This window comes from Homarus americanus, unplaced genomic scaffold, assembly GCF_018991925.1.
Source record: "Homarus americanus isolate GMGI-L3 unplaced genomic scaffold, GMGI_Hamer_2.0 scaffold40248, whole genome shotgun sequence".
NCBI classification, from domain to species: Eukaryota; Metazoa; Arthropoda; class Malacostraca; order Decapoda; family Nephropidae; genus Homarus; species Homarus americanus.
The window spans coordinates 6,136,991-6,155,108 of record NW_024712526.1 but is presented as its reverse complement, the minus strand read 5'-3'; the positions used below and the strand labels follow the sequence as shown (position 1 = coordinate 6,155,108).

Sequence of the window (18,118 nt, the reverse complement as noted above, 5' to 3'; positions counted from 1 at the left end):
GCTATATTTTCTTTTAATACACGTTTTCTATGGAAACTACATTGGTAACTATTGTAAAGGTGTAAAGAGAATCTTGAGACCTTATAAATCTTGGATATAATCGATGTTTCTAAATATAAGACCACAATTCTAAGAGTTTAAACACTGATCTGCACGCTCAAACATCGAAATGGCCACATGCTTCCTTTATAGTTCGAAATCATAAGTACATTCTTCGGAGTTTCGAGTACTATAAATAGAAAATTTGTATAATCACCCTTTGACTGCGATGGAGACATGTGTAGCGTCTGTAGTAAAAGAAACGGTGTAATGTGTAATGATAGAAATATGATGAAAGCCGCTTTCCCCCGACTTGGTCTCTGGGTAAACGAGACCCATTCTTGCCCCCCCCTTCATCTATACATCTCGAGCCCCTTACGTAAGCAACAAATCATAAGAGTAATGATAGTTTTCAAATACACTGATATTGTCTACACTAGTTTCGATCATTGAATCACGTGAAGAATCTCCACCCCAGCCCTCTCCGCAACTTGGAGTGGGGATTAATCAGGTAATCCCGCTCATTATATACACTTACAATAATGCAAAGAAACTGAAGGGATTATTATTATTATTATTATTATTATTATTATTATTATTATTATTATTATTATTATTATTATTATTATTATTATTATTATTATTATTACTCTTATTATTATTCATTTTCTCGATAATTTATAAAAGCTCTATAATTAGCTGCGAGGAGTAGAGTTTACATTTAATATTAATTGTTGTTAGTCATGGGCGTAGGCTCATCATTATCACTAAATATTTGAACAGTAATAAATGATGATAAGAGAAGGCTGCTGATATATTATACTGTACAGATTCATCACTAACAAGATCCCGGATAAGAGAAAGATACCACCAGCCAGAGTGAGTTAACATTTCGTTCAAGTGGTCTAATTATTATAATCTATAATAGAATGTATCTCACCTAAGTTAGATGCACTCTAGTACGGTGAAAAACCCTCTAGTACGAGTAACGTTGAGTCAACACTGAGTTCAGCCAGGACGTTGTTGTGACCACCTGACCGTCATGTTTACCCTATCACATTTTTTGGCAGGAGAAAAGTTACCCTACAAATCTTCATGCATCTAGTTTCAGCGATTATATTGATGTTTCAGCAGTTGAGTTTTAATTTCGACGTAATGTTGGCTGTCATCATCATGTCGTTGCAGTGTATATACTTTGTTCGGTTAGGGGAAAATTTTACGTGTGAATCTCTGAGAATTTAGTGTTGTGGTGACCCCCCTAAACCGCAGTGTTGACATACGACGTCCAGAAGTCAGTAATTATGAACATCAAAGGTTAACACTTGGGTACAGATTCTCAAAAGTAGATACAGTAAACATTCTTGGTAATTAACGATGTAATATTGTAATTATAAATGGTTGAATTAATTAGTGGAAACATTACATTTAAAGTGACATTAATTATGTTCATTTAGCGCCAATTATGATGCTAAACTATTTCGTCTCAGCATTATTTTAATGTTATTTTTATGTTATTATGTGCTTTAGTTTAAAATAGGTATATTAATTAAGTTGGATAAAGCATATTAATGCATTAGAGTTTCTGGAAGATGAATATCCTTTAGTAGATCACAATCTAAGCAGAGAGAGAGAGAGAGAGAGAGAGAGAGAGAGAGAGAGAGAGAGAGGAAACAAAAAATATCGTGAACTCAGAATTTTTATACTCAGCAGACCAACAGAAAACGAAATTAGAAATAATTTGACAACCCTTGACCACAGAGCTGCCCCCAACACACTCCCTGGCTACACCGGAAATACTTAAGTTACGATGTAAACATTTACCAGAATAAAACACAATAAGCAGTGGTAGAAAATGGATGACTGTCTGGCGTGCTGTTTCAATAAGTGTCACGCCGTCACCACTTAATCTGGTTCCTGGTTGTACTAAGACAACAGGTATACAGTATATACGAACGGCCAGCTTTGGTTAATCAATTAGACCTCCTGGAAGAGAAATTGAACTAAATCGTTTACAGAAATGAGTACTTGATCAAATTTTATCTCAAACTGATTGAAATGGAAATAAAATGTACGCTTGGCCTTATTTTTCCGCTTCATGTTAGATAGTCTATACCATACCATACGTCGTCTCAGCAGTGTATATCTGTAGTGCTCATTCACCAGGGTACCAGTTTAGTCAATACAATGTCACGCATTGAATTTTTAAGTACAATGACTAATATTTTCTATTGATTTCACGTGAGTTATATCAGACATCAATACTTTACGGTGCCACTACACACACAAGTACGGTCTCTTAAGCCTCCGTATTATAATTTCAATAGTACAAGGAAATTTCTTTTAATCTATTTTGTGATGGGGATAGAGGATGAGAGTAGAGAGACAGGAAAATAGAGAGACACGGTACGCCGGACATCTTTTGAGAAGTCCCGGGAAAGTAGGAAGTGTGCATGTTGGGTAATTGGTTGTGATGAGGGTTATGGCGGCCAAGTGTATTATGGTGTAGACCCATATACTGTGTGTGTGTGTGTGTGTGTGGAAGGGTAGGTGTATGTAGGGGGGGCAGGTGTGTATGTGCGTTTGTAGGAAGGTATAAAGATGTAGTCTGGTGATTTAGGAGGGAGAAAGTAATGGTGCTCTAAATTGTGGGGGTGTGGTTGTTATGGGGTAAGTGTGATGTAAATTGTGGTAAATATGGTGTTAGGTTGTAATTGTTATGGTGTAATGGTGTTGATTTAAAGAGGGTTAAATTAACTTAGGTAATGTAAGTTAATGGCGAGAAGAGATTATTTTGCATACTATTGGCGCAGTTTAAACACCATAAGAAAAACAAATATTACAAATGTTGGATATTAGACTCGCGTATGATGCATGAACACTGTACTGCGTCATGCAAGTGATTCAGTTCTGTTGGTGTTGACAACAGAAAGGTTTGTTGTCGACAAGCTTCCGTGAACCGAACCCCAGGAAATGAATCTCTATTGTTATTATTGCCTTTTTGATGGCTGTCTTGCCCCATATTACCGGTACCTATCAACCCATCAACGACGGCACCGTAAAATTGAATGTGATAGCTCAGTACGGTGAAATATTTACGTGAATCATCGTTACCGAGAGAAAAACTTGCTCATACATCTGTAACATAATGTCCTGAAGACGCTAATGGACCAGAGAGGGGGTGAAGGTGCCAGGGGTACCACCATAAACCCGAGGAGCTGCAGATTGTGCTCACTCAAATTCCCCACAAATCACCAATGCACGCGATCATTGTACTAAAACTAAGGGCTTAACTGTTCATTTTGTTCGCGGAAGTGACTAAAACTTTCGAGATGCTTCACTTTTTACTGTCATTACTGCTTAAAAATCAAAGAAGATAAAAATTAAAGCGTAAGTGCGATGTGGCGTAACCGGGTTGACAGCTCATGTGGGTTTCCGGAGTGGCGCGGTTGGCAGCTGTGAGTCAGGTTCCCTCCTCGGCCCAGCGAACAGACTCCTGGCGCGGGGGCTTGTACAACGACCTTGCGTCTTTTTTTTAGGTTTTGTTTTAATGTTAAGGTTTAGTCGTGTTATACTTTCCTGGAATATTATTATTATTGTTTTTCTGTCCCTTTGTTTACTATCTCGTCGCTATAGGATAAGATACTTAAGAGATAATAAGCGACCTGAAAGAAAACACGTAGAACAAATTCCTTACCAGAAATTGGACTTGACTTGAGGTACGCACAGTGAACCGTAATATCTGACCCACGAATGACTGAATATGACCCACGAATGACGAATATATTCACCTGAGAGATAAAAAAAAAAAAGAGAAAGAGAAATTGGTACACAAAGCCCATCATCCATGACAGAACACTTTTTTTCCTTCTATTATTTCCCTGAGTTGAAAAGAAGTTTTAGGTGGACGAGTGAAGATCCGGTGGTGAATGAAGGTGGACTAGGATAGAGAGGACAAAGGCTAGAGGTATTAGGAGATATTTGTTGTTATGGTTGAAGGATACGAGGAGACTGGTGACTTGTTATGGTTAGGTTAGGTTGGGGTAGGTTAGGTTGGGGTTAGATTAGGTTGCGATTAGATTAGGTTTGGTTAGGTTAGGTTAGGTTAATTTTCAGCAGATTCGTTTGTTGGTGTTGCGATAAAATGATACGTGTTGTTGATAGTACGTAAGAGCGCGCTTTGCCCCTGATGTCTCGTACTGTACATAGGCAACAGGTTCGCAGGGATAAAATTTAACGGGTACCTGTAACCCATTAGAGGAACAATGGCTTCTGATTGGCTGATTCACAAACCAATGAGAGACTAGTGAAAAGCAAAACATGGCGTACGAGAACGAAAAAATAATAATTTGTGATGGAAAATATATTTATATTTTTTTCCCATGTACAGTAGCTAAAACAACTATCTGTGCATACTTTGCGGGAAACAATATGAGATCATGGACGATAAATTTTGGTATATGAGAGCTGTCACTAGTCACAGGTAAAATGTACATACCTGTAGCTTAATATATACAGTATATACATGGCATCAAGGAACCAGGTATTAGGTGAACTTAATTAAGAATGTAACCTCAAAATATTTATGCTGAAAATAGATAAATGACTATATACATAATAAATAACAGCCATATTTTCAACACTCACTCACTCAGGGCCACCAGCGAGTGAATCAACGTGTATCTTAACTTAGGAGAAATACTTAGCTTACGATTCGTTGTAAGTGTAGACCGGGTGTAAGAGCTGTGGATGATGACGTCACTAAGATGATGAACGTGTGTGAGAGCTGTGGATGATGACGTCACTAAGATGGTGAGCGTGTGTGAGAGCTGTGGATGATGACGTCACTAAGATGGTGAGCGTGCAGTTTTATTTATATCTCGTAAAGTGATTCCTACTTAACGTAATATTGTGAGATTTATCGTAATTGTTGTTGTTGTTGTTGTTGTCGGTGTTCATGTTCTTCATGTTCTTCTTATTTTTCTTATTATTATTGTTATTACTATTATCATCTAAGCAATAAAACTGGAGTGAAGATTTTATTCAGATGTCTTACGCACACACACACACACACACACCCACACCCACACCCACACCCACAGTCACTCACCTGTGGCGTCCCCCAAGGCACCAAGATGGGACCACTATGCTTCCTTATGCTTATCAATGATGCCCCAAAAGAAACCCCTGCTCGTTGGAAATATGTCGACGACTCCACCATTGGGATCAGTGTCAACAATTCTGCTCCCGACTATACAGCCCTCCAGGATTTATTGAACAGTCTCCAAAATTGGGCCACCAACAACCACGTCACCATCAACCATACCAAGACCATGGTTATGCACATCAACCTCTCCTCCGACATTGTCCCTTCCATCACCCTAGGTCCGAACACACTCCAGGTTGTAGATTCCACTAAGCTCCTCGGCGTCACCATAGACAACAAACTAAATTGGAAAACACGTCAGTGGAGTTGTCAAATCCTCCAGTTTACGTCTCCACCTCCTCCGCCAACTCAAGTCCCTCGGAGTTCCTGCGCCCGAGCTCCTCAGTGTTACTCAACATTCACACTTCCCAAGCTCACCTTTGCCTCCCCTACCTGGTCTTCCTCCCTAAATGCCACACAACGTAAACACCTAGAAAAAGTGCAAAAGAGGGCACGCAAAATTGTTCTCTCCCCTTCCTACTCCACATATCAAGAAGCGCTCAACACATTGACCCTCTCGGCTCTCTCTGACAATCACCACGACCTCATCTGCAAATTTGGTGAGAAGCTGCTGCACCATCCTCGACACCGGCTCCTACTACCACCCGAGGTCCCTCGTCCGAGAATTGCTGTTCGACACCACAACCACATCCAGCCCATACGGGCAAGTACTGATCGCTATAAGAACAGTCCAGTCCCCACCAATGTAAAAATTATCAATTACTTGTAATCAACCAGTGTATTCACTCCCAGTTAATCTTACCTTTCTGCACTGTTACTATGTTGAAATGCCCTGTAGTTTGAGCTCCCCATCTAGTTATTATATATCATACTTATCACTTATGTTACTTGTATATTATTGGTCAATCAAGTGACCCTTTCCCCAATTATGCAACTGTATATTTTCAGCCTTCCGGCTGCCATGCTCTTTCAATAAACCGTTAATTATTATTATTATTATTATTATTATTATTATTATTACACACACACACACAGACACACATAAATTAACTGTATGGTTATTTGTTTGTCCGGTTTTTCTGCTTTTGTTATTGTTGTTTTTGTCCTAATTTGGCAACTTGTCGGTGACATCTCTCTCTCTCTCTCTCTCTCTCTCTCTCTCTCTCTCTCTCTCTCTCTCTCTCTCTCTCTCTCTACCTTTTTTCACTTTCCCTCCTTCCTTCCCTCTTCCTTCCACACTCCCTCCCTCCCATCCTCTTTCCCTATCTCCCTCTCTTCCCCGCATCTCCCCTCCCTTCCACACCTTCCCACCCACCTCCACCTTTCCACACTCCCCTTCCCTTGACATGTTCCCTCTTATCCTCCCTCCCCTCCCTTCACACCTACTCCTCCCTCCCTTCACACCTACCCTCCCTCCCTCTCTCCTTCCCCTTCCCTTCACACCTACCCTCCCTCCCTCTCTTCCCCCTTCCCTTCACACCTACTCCTCCCTCCCTATTCTCCCTCCCTCACACCTACCCTCCCTCCCTACCTCCCTTTAAGAGATAAAAACATATAATGATAATAATAATAACAATAATAACAACAACAACAACAACAATACTACTACTACTACTACTAAATACAATGAAAACTATAATATAAATTAATGTTAAATATCGACACAGAAAAATAAAATAAATACGGAATTATATAAAGTAAAAGCTAAAGGAAAAACATCCATCAGTGAGATCAGGAAAGGCGTAAATTGGAACTACTTAACGCGGGATTTATAGTCAGTTGAGCGTCCAAATCAAATTACTGTAAATATAATAAGAGTCACACGAGGGTCTAAAATAAATTATATATTAAATAAAGAAACTAATTAATATTCTTATGAGTGTCAAAATTACATTAGAAAAATAGAAAGATAAAATGATTAATAGTCAAACGAGTGTCCAAATTAAATGTAAAAAAATAAAAAAAAATAATTGAATCAGAATGAGAAATGTAAAGGGGAGAAAAATATTAAACAGAGATGGAAGTAATTAATTAACGACAAAGAGGAAATGATGGTATGGATGATAAATCAGGGAAGTGACTAAAAACGGTAATTAATTTGAATGATACTACATTGTGTTATAATTAGGTTTTAATAATGTAATAATTGTGATGATACAAATTTTATCACTACTACTACTGTCACTAATAGAAATACAGTAATAATAATGGTAATAGGTAAAATATATAGATGGATAGACAGATGGATGGTAAGACAGGTAAAGGGGTAGATAGATAGATAGATGGATAGGCAGATAGATGGATAGGCAGATGGATGTTTAGGTAGGTAAATGGGTAGATAGATATATAGATGGATAGACAGTTAAATGGGTAGATAGATGAATAGACGGTAGACGAGTAGATACATAGGTGGGTGGTTAGGCAGGTAAATGGGTAGATAGATAGATAGACATAAAAATAGATGGATAAACATAAAAAGGTAGAGAGAGAAGTTAGACTGTTAACTGTGTGACTGGTAACAAGAACAAATATATACACACTTTCTACTTTCAGTTCAGTAGCCATTCACTCGTTCTAACTGCTGTTATAGATGTGCTCTAGTAATAATGATGATAATAATAGTCATGATGATAATAATAATAATGATAATATTACTACTACGTCAACTATTATTACTTCTACTACTACTACTGTTACTACGACTACTGACTACTACTACTACTACTACTAATAATAATAATAATAATAATAATAATAATGAAGAACTTGACTAAACTTAATAAAAGCTTCCTTAAGTCTTATTTAATTAACGATATAATTACATACTAAGTGGAATATTCACATTACTACCACTACAGTATATTAATTAACCTTATTTAACTCTTACCGTAACAGTCTTTTAAAAAAATCTAGATAGTTCATCCCTATCACCTAGCACACATTTTTGTTCCTTCCTAAGGTAATGAGTCACTGTCAGAACCAAGGAACTGTGGGTCTTATAGTCAGGGAAGTTTACCTCTGTTTTCCCGCGTTACCGTGAATTTTGATGATGTGGCGGGCGTGTCACGTGACTTGAGAGGGGAGGGGTTATAAGAAGGCCGGGCGGCAAGACAGCTGATCCATTCTGGGTGGAGCATCGGTGGCGTACACGTCGATCTGCGCTCTCAGCTACCATAACCGGGCAAGACTCTTAGTTTTGATATCATTCTTAAAACTCCCATTTGTTTTTAAAGTTTGATCAAGTTTATCAGTCTTTAAACTCGTGATTTTAAATACGGAATAGAAAAGAGAAAATCACCAACAGAAGCAGCAGCTAGTTTGTCACGCACGACTATTTTTACGAAACTAGCCGGGAATTTTTTTTTTTAAGTGATCGTCGGAGGCAGCAACTTCAGACAGGATGGTAAGTGAGAATCTTAAAGTTGATGTTGTATTTATTGTTTATTTCGTGGGGTGGGGGGGTCATCAATTTATTATCTATATCAATTTTTTTTATATCCAACGAGCTAATTAATATTGATTTTCTCGTAATAAATATATGTGTGAGAAGTATATATTTAATTGTATCTTGAACGTGACAGTGTGGTGGAAGCTGGGTGTTTGAACAATACCAGAGAGATGCTACCACTGAACACGCCAGGAGAGAAAGAAAAAGACAGGGAGAGATAGAGAGGGAGATAGACACTGGGCAGAGACACTAAGGGATAGAGAAAGACATGAAGATATAAATGGAGAGATAGAAGGAGGGTATAGAGACGGAGAGAGGGAGGAAGATGGTAGACAGATTGGAGAGAGAGAGAGAGAGAGATAGAGAGATAAAAGGTTGAAGGAGGGAGAAAGAGAAGAGAGAAAGGGGGGAACATAAAATAAAGTGAGAGAAAGATAGATGAAAGAGATTAAAGATGAGATAAATAAGGCAGAAAGGGGTTAAATTCACACACACACACACACACACAACAGTTGCCATGCCACGGGCAATCAAAGGACTTGCCTCAATCATGGAACCCGCTCGATCTTGGGACTACGAACCAACCAAAGCTAATTTAACACAACCAACCTAACCTAACCAACCAAGCTAATAAGTCAACCTAATCTAACTTAACCTGATTAACCAAAGCTAATAAGTATACCTAACCTTACCAACCAAAGCTAATAAGTCAACCTAATCTTACCAACCAAAGCTAATAAGTCAACCTAACCTGACCAACCAAACCTGCTGTAATAAACCCAACTTCCCTAACTTAACCAGACCAGACTAATCTAACCAACCAACCAAATTTAACCCAAACCAGCTCACTTAACCAAACCAAACCAACCCACCTAAACTAACCTAACCCCACAAAAAAGGTTGCATTAGGGTGTTTTAATCATCATGGTGAAACAAACTGGAAGGGGGGTGTCCAATCTTTACGTGATCTATTGAATCTCCTGCCATGGCGTCGGTGACAAACACTGCCCAGTTACTGTGAACAAAGGGGCCGTCTGTAGCCAGTGTTTAAGTGTGATAGTTGATTCCAGTGATATTTAACGTAAGGTTGTAAATGGTGTTGTGTGTGTGTGTGTGTGTGTGTTGCTCTGTGTGTGTGTTGCTCTGTGTGTGTGTGTGTGTGTGTGTGTGTGTGTGTGTGTGTGTGTACGAGGGAAAAAGAGAGAGGTTAGAGTGACTTAAGAGATTGTAAAGTAATTATAGACAGATAAACGGGAAGACAAGTGAAGAGAGACAGACAGAGGAACACAACGGCAGATGACCAGAAAGTTACATACAGACAAAAAAAAACGAAATTACAGAGAGAATGACAGAGAATGATGAACAAAGAATGACACAAAACTGAATAACTAAGAATGACAAAAAGCAGAGAAAGCGACAGAGAATGACACACAAACAGACAGACAAAGACGGGTAGAGAAAAATAAACACAAAAGGAAAGAAAAACAGAGCGAGGGAAACAAACAGAGACAGCTAGACAAACAACGAGTGTAAAACAGACAGACAGTGACGGGTAGACAGTGGGAGTCAGCCAGACAGACAGACAGATTCACGAAAAGATCTAATTATATTTAAGTCAAGAAATCAATTAAACATATACCAGATGAACCAATTTCAGAGGTTTAAGGAGTCCATTAAACCAATTTCAGAGGTTTAAGGAGTCCGATAAACCAATTTCACAGGTTTAAGGGGTCCGTTAAACCAATTTCACAGGTTTAAGGGGTCCGTTAAACCAATTTCACAGGTTTAAGGGGTCCGTTAAACCAATTTCACAGGTTTAAGGAGTCCGATAAACCAATTTCACAGGTTTAAGGAGCCCGATAAACCAGTCTGAGGTGATTATAAGATGTCCGATAAACCAGTCTGGGGTGTTTTAAGGAATGAACTTGTCAAATAAAACCAATCACGGGGTTTAGGAACTGTCAAGAGAGTGTCTATGAAGTTGGTGGTTGCAATTAAGGCGTGGCTAGACCTTGGAGTTGTGTACGGTGTGATAGGTTAGGTTAGTTTAGGTTTAGAGGTGTTCCTTACCTGCTCGATCACACCTTTTGTTCGACCCCGCCCTCCTGTCATCACCACCAACCAGTACCACCATTACCACTATCATAGCTACCACCACTACTGTCATTCCCACTACCACAGTTGCCATTATCACCACTGCTACTATTACTACTACTACTATAGCAACTATCACTATTACACTCACCCGTCACTACTACCCACCCTCACCACAGCTACCACCCTCACCACAGCTACCACCCTCACCACAACTACCACCCTCACCACAAGTACCACCCTCACCACAACTACCACCCTCACCACAGCTACCACCCTCACCACAACTACCACCCTCACCCCACACACCCCACCACCCCCTGCACCACCTACAGCCCGGGGTCTACAGTGAGTCATTTGGCCGCGTCTGAGTGATATGAATTCCTCAGTGACTTGTATAAATAAGGAGAGGACTACTGCTACTACTACTACTACTACTACTACTACTACTACTACTACTACTACTACTACTACTACTATATTTCCCTACTACTATTTCTACCACACTTCCCTACTTACAACACACAATATAAGTTAATGTTTCCTATGAGCTTTACAATTGTACTTAAATTACTTATATATTGTGGCTATTTTGAGTATCTGAAAGACGTATAATTTAACAACTAATGTACTAAATTAGCACATGTAAAACCTTATGGCGTGAAGCTTCTATATTGTACATAAATCATTACATCGTGGCTGGTGGCTGTACTGTACGTTACTAGAAATATCGGGTTTGTAGAATAACTGTATCGCTGTAACGGGAAGGGAGACTACAGGCGTAACTCTAAATACATAATTGAATACAGAGCTGTAACAGGAGGTGGAAATACATATATCCACCATAATAGAGAATTTATTCCAGCTGAAAAAAAATTATTATATGTAGAAATTGATGATCATTGACTAAATCTTGATGATTATTGACTAAATATTGATGATTATTGACTAGATATTGATGATTATTGACTAGATATTGATGATTAAAATTATTGACTAAATATTGATGATCGTTGACTAAATATTGATGATCATTGACTAAATATTGATGATTATTGACTAAATATTGATGATTATTGACTAAATATTGATGATTATTGACTAAATATCGATTATTGACTAAATATTGATGATTATTGACTAAATATTGATGATTATTGACTAAATATCGACGATTGTTGACGAACTATTGATGATCATTGACTAACTATAGATGACCATTGAGTAAATATTGATGACCATTGACTAAATATTGATGATCATGCCTTAGACACGCACGGTAACATGATAGAGTGCGGGTTAGCGTTACAGTATGGCACTGTTAGTAACGGGATAACTGTAGTGTGTGTGTGTGATTGTGTAAGTGACGGTAAAGGCCAAGACAGTAAGGAGAGGTGAGTGATATGACGAAACATCCCGTCTGACAGTAACGTTAAGGGTCTGTGGTCACTACTGAGAGCCCCGGAGACAGAGAGAGATAGTGAGAGAGGGAGAGAGAGAGAGAGTAAAAAGGACTGAAAGATAGAGAGGGAGGGAAGGGTTTTAAAGAGAGGGAAAGGAGTTTAAAGATATATTTAAAGAGAAAGAAAGATTTAAAAGAACAGTGAGAGAGAGAAAGAGGGGGGATTAAAGAGAAGTTTAAAAGGGCAGAGCGAGAGAGGGGGGATTAAAGAGAAGTTTAAAAGGGCAGAGCGAGAGAGAGGGGGTATTAAAGAGAAGTTTAAAAGGGCAGAGCGAGAGAGGGGGGGATTAAAGAGAGGTTTAAAAGGGCAGAGCGAGAGAGAGGGGATTAAAGAGAAGTTTAAAAGGGCAGAGCGAGAGAGAGGGGGGATTAAAGAGAAGTTTAAAAGGGCAGAGCGAGAGAGGGGGGATTAAAGAGAAGTTTAAAAGGACAGAGCGAGAGAGAGATAAATTAAAGAGATTTAAAGAGACAGACAAAATGGATTTTAAAGAGAGAGAAAACATAGACGTTCTTAAGTATTATATCCTGTTTTATTTCTCATTGAACATTATCAGAGAGTGTGTGTGAGATAAAGAGAGAGAAAAAGAGAGATAGTATGTGTGTGTGAGAGAGAGATTAGTGTGAGAGTAAGAGAGTATTTTTTTTTCTCATCTAAAAATAAACTGAACTAAATTATATCATGTCTTAACCTTCATGAAGACAATCTAGTCTCTCTCTCTCTCTCTCTCTCTCTCTCTCTCTCTCTCTCTCTCTCTCAATTCAAGTCACCAGAAAACGCTGTAAAGAGAGTCGATGGAAGGAGAACTGATCTTGAGAGAAGGTTTAGAGAATGAGAGAGAGAAAGAGAGGAGAAGACAGAAAGGAAGAGAGAGAGAAAGAAAAGGAAGACGGAGGCATAGAAAGGGGAAAGAGAAAGCATCTAAACATATAAGCGGAATGAAAAGAGAGAGAAGAGACATGGAGAGATATAAGAGACAAAACAGAAGATAAAGAGACACAGACAGACAGATAAACACTACATATCAACATACAAATACACGTAAGCAAATAATATACCTTGTTTTAGCTCTATATTAACACTGTATAGCAAAGAGAGAGAGAGAGAGAGAGAGAGAGTGTGTATATACTAGCAGCAGTAGTAGCAGGAGGAGGAGGAGGAGGAGGAGCAGAAGGTGAAGGTGGTAGTGGTGGTGATAGGGACGGAGTGTAGTGGAGGATGTGGTAAGCTCGACCTTCATTGTGCCGCTGAGTCGCGTTGTCGGAGTGAACGCGGCCACCTCACACACACACACACACCTGTACCACGTCCGGTGAACGCTTCCAAGATTCTTACTCGTGGCTGGACGTGGCTAAGTCCCTCTCTCTCTCTCTCTCTCTCTCTCTCTCTCTCTCTCTCTCTCTCTTAGGTGAATGTATTTACAGTGGGTGTTTAGGTATGTGGATGGTTCGTAGGTGGTGGGGAAAGGAAGGGGTGGTAGGGGAAGGTGTGGTGAGGAAAGGAGGGGATGGGGTGGAGGAGGAAGGAGAGGGTGGGGTGTGTGTCCTTACAATTGTTGTGGTTTAGAGGGAAGGAAGTGAAGGAGGGCGGGGTTGAGGCGGTGTTGATGAAGGAACACCCAACCCCACCCCACCCCTACAGCAGAGTGACAGGGTATTGTTGTTTATCCTGTCTGTGTCTTTGTCTCTCCTCCACAAATAAAAAAATCGAGAAAGTGTTTGTAGATTTGCACCAAACTTAGCAGATTTGATCCACACGGTAAACTTCATTGGGGCAACACGAAGCAAAATTTACCGACTGCAGTGTTGCCAAGGTGACGGTTCGCGCTAAAACACTGGAATTTTCTTGAGTGCTGAAGAAAACGATGACATTAGACAGTCTCCGGCAGTGACTACGTTAATTTACTGTAAAGTTGGCGTCACACTGGTTATTCTTTCGTCAACTTTTTTTGTCAAGTTTTAGAAATCCTCCCAACTTTTTTGTTGTTCACCGTCACACATGCGTGTAGAACCAACTCTCCAGTTTCCCTCGTTCGACAATCTGTCAACAAGATAGATCCAACTGACGAAGAAAGCGCAGCAATTCTACGCCTTTTTTGGTGTATGAAGAGTCCTGGTGATCCCAGAGACCGGCGCTGCCTTATCTGGTCCACCAAGACCTCCCCAGAGAGGCGTGTCCATACTTGGGAAATTATTTTATATGTTGCCTCCGTCATGTTGTTATTCCCTCGTGGTCAAAATGTAAACAGCAAATGACATTTTCTTACCTTTTTAAAATAACGAAATTAAACATAATAATGAGTAATCTTGGGAAGAAGAGTAATAATAACTTCGTAATATTATTAGCTTTATATTTTAAGTAAAAAAATAGTTTATTTTTATAACTAGTTGTAGTATCAATTATAGATCTTGAGTTGACTCTGGTAAGTTGTCGAAGTTGTTGTACGAGTTGTCAGTGCAGACGGTCTGTACCGTCTGACAAACAGCCATCGACAACTCCGACGATTCGTGAAAAAAGTTGACAGTAGAAATGGTAGTGACGCAGCTTTTAAGACTGTCACTATTTCGTTATATTTACTCTATCACCGTAACGGTTCGCGGGAAGGTTTTTTTTTTATGTATTCGCTCTGATGTTTAATTTTGGTTAGGTTAGGTAAAGTTTGGTTTATATTGATTACATGAATAACATAAGCGATATAATCAATACTTACTTATTTAATAAAGTATTTTCATAAGCTATACATAATCTACGTATTATCTCTCTCTCTCTCTCTCTCTCTCTCTCTCTCTCGTGACATGAATCAAGGGAAATGAGATAGATTACGAGTGAAGCGAGACTACTGTAGTGTAGAAAGTGTAAGGTAAAAGCCCCTGATAACTAATGATAACCTCACCTAACCTTACCTATCACTGTCTTAAACAAACAAACACACACACACACACACACAACAATGCTCTCTCCACACTGGAAATGCCATCCTTCATTGACCTCCACCACCACACACTAGCAGGGTTTGGCAGTGGACTACTGCACCACCCTCGTCATCGCCACCTCCTGCCACCGGCAGTCCCCCACCCACCTCGAGCAGTCCGCCACTACAACAAAATTCAGCCCATAAGAGCCTGCACTGATAGATATAAGAACAGCACCATCCCATCTATTGTTAAAATAATAAACAACTCCTGATTTATGTACTGTACAGCCTTGTAACTGTATTGAACGCATATCATTGTGTCTAAATCACATGTAAGTTTGTATATTTTCAGCCACCGGCTGCAACTCTATTAATAAACCGTTTATTATTATTATTATTATTATTATTATTATTATTAGTAGTAGTAGTAGTGTTACACACACACAGAGTACACAAACACATATATACACATACACAGAGTACACAAAACAATACACACACACAACACACAAATTCAACATTAATATTCACACGCTCTACCACTGACTCACTCTGTATACCAACATTCACACATCATCCTATACTAACATTCACACATCATCCTATTTGACTGATAAGTACTACACGACTCATAAGAATGATGGAAATAATGAACACAAGGGATGATAATAGATAATGGTGATAAGAGGAATGACTTGGTGACTGTGTGGCTGGTGATAGTGGGGATGGTGATGAGGATGGTGAGTGGTTGTGTAGAGTGGTTGTGGTGATGGTGTGTGGTTGTGGTGATGGTGTGTGGTGATGGTGAGTGGTTGTGGTGACAAAGAGGTGGTTGTGGAGGTGTGGTGGCATGGTGTGTGGTTGTGGTGATGGTGTGGTTGTGGGTGATGGTGTGTGGTTGTGGTGAGTGGTGTGTGGTTGTGGTGATGGTGTGTGGTTGTGGTGATGGTGTGTGGTTGTGGTGATGGTGTGTGGTTGTGTTGATGGTGATTGTTGTGATGGTGGTGATGTGATAGTTGTGATGATGATGGTGGTAGTAGCTGTTGGTGAAGAAGATGGTGGTAGTTGTGGTTGTAATAATGTTGGTAATAGTGGTAATGATAATGATGGTGGTAGTAAGAGGGGAGGAACACACACACACACACACACGGAAACAATAAGAGGAACATGCGATAATGACAGCTGTATGTATGTATGTATGTATGTATGTATGTAATAATAATAATAATAATAATAATTAACGGTTTATTGAAAGAGCATGGCAGCCGGAAGGCTGAAAATATACAATTACATAATTGGGGAATGGGTCTCTTGATTTACAAATGATGTACAAGTAACATAAGTGATACAAATATGACATATAATAATTAGGTGTTGCTAATTTTTACAATGGTTGGGACTGGGCTGTTCTTGTAGCAATCAGTTCGTGCTCGTATGGTCTGGATGCGGTTTGGCAGGTGTGTGGCCAGGACAGTAGCTTGGGGCAATGCAGGTGTGCTCCATCCTTCAGGTTAGGTCAGGTGAAGCCGTGAGGTCAGGTCAGGTTAGGTCAGATCCAGCCACAATCAGTATTGCTGTGTTTTTGAGCTTTTCCTTCGAGTTGAAATTGCCACTTTTGTATATCACTTGTGGGTTATTCGTCAATCTTTGCACTGTACTGTTGGTGAGAGGTTGTTGATAAATCCAGATGGGAAGGAGGAGATGGGGAAGGGGAGAGCCCGACAGACCGGGCTGGCAGCTGTCTCCATGGTCAAGAGACCACGGCCGCGTTAGCGGGCAGCGCCGACTGCACACAACCTTACCCAAGAAGGCTGTATGTATGTATGTATGTACAGTATGTATGTATGTATAAGGGAATGATGCTAAATAAAAAATATAACAAACACAAAGGAAGAAAACAAACAAAAACAACTTTCTTTATCACACACAAACACAAAAACAAACAAATTTTATAATAATACCCAATGTGATAATGACTTTGTACCGAGACTAAACAGAAATATATAACAACACTTCCCATTTTCTTTAATTATGGGGGTAATTAACATATTTTATTACTAATTGAGGGTGCTAACGAGGCTGGGGGAAGGAGGTGGAGGGCAGATGGTGAGGGAGGGAGGGATGAGGGGGAGATGGTGAGGGAGGGAGGGAGGGGTAGGGGGGTGTAGAACGCTATATATCCGTGTTGCTTTTCATCTTTGCTAAACTATATACTGATATATTAGAATAAAGTTAGGTTAGGGTGGGTTAAGTTAGGTTAGGTTAGAATGTAAGTCTGTGTGTGTATTACGGATGTCAGGGTGTTAAATGTGTCGTTGTTAGTGGCATCGTTTGTAACACTGTCTTATGTGTTTGTAACCCTGCAATAAAGTTGTTGTTGTTATTACTATTATTATTGATGGTGTTGTTATTATTATTATTATTCGTGTTATTACTCTTATTATTATTATTGTTACTACTACTACTACTTTTTTATGGCCTCCAGCCTCCCCCAATAGCCATACCTTCGCCATCATTTTATTACCTTAATATTGAATATCGTAATACATAAGTAGCTATCCTAGCTGTGTTGAGTTAGTTGAGCCGCAGATCTATGCGGCATTCAGTGACTGTTGCCTCATAGTCAATATCTGTAACTTGTCGGCTTTGGGGCCGATGCTCTCGTTCCCCTGAGGCAGAGCAAAGCCGACCGAAGGAGAGAGAAGGACTGTCGACATCTCACCCAGGCTGTAACATAACTTCTGGGCTGCTGCTTCTGTTCGGATATCACCTCCGCGAGTCTGGCGTAGAAGCATCTTGCACTTGGGCCCATCCCACCAAAGGTTGTGAACACTAGAGGAGTGAAGCTGCCTTGATCAACGTTCTGAATTCTCTCCCCGTATTCCCTTATGTTGTCGTTCTCGTTCCTCCTGTGTGCAGCATCGAGAGCTAAGTTACGGTGACATGCGGCCATGGGATAAGAAATCCTGTGTAGCAGAAGGCTCGCTGTCCACGCGTCC

The 18,118-nt window shown here is 39.8% G+C and overlaps 1 protein-coding gene across 1 annotated transcript in view; it reads left to right on the top strand.

Annotated features, from left to right (window-relative positions):
- Positions 1-8,323: 8,323 nt before the first annotated feature.
- LOC121861466 (tubulin alpha-8 chain-like) overlaps positions 8,324-18,118 on the top strand; it is a 57,882-nt gene continuing 48,087 nt past the window's right edge. The window contains exon 1 of the mRNA XM_042359209.1: positions 8,324-8,606. Coding sequence (XP_042215143.1) covers positions 8,604-8,606 — 3 coding nt within the window. The 5' untranslated portion in view covers positions 8,324-8,603. The remainder of the gene's footprint in view (positions 8,607-18,118) is intronic.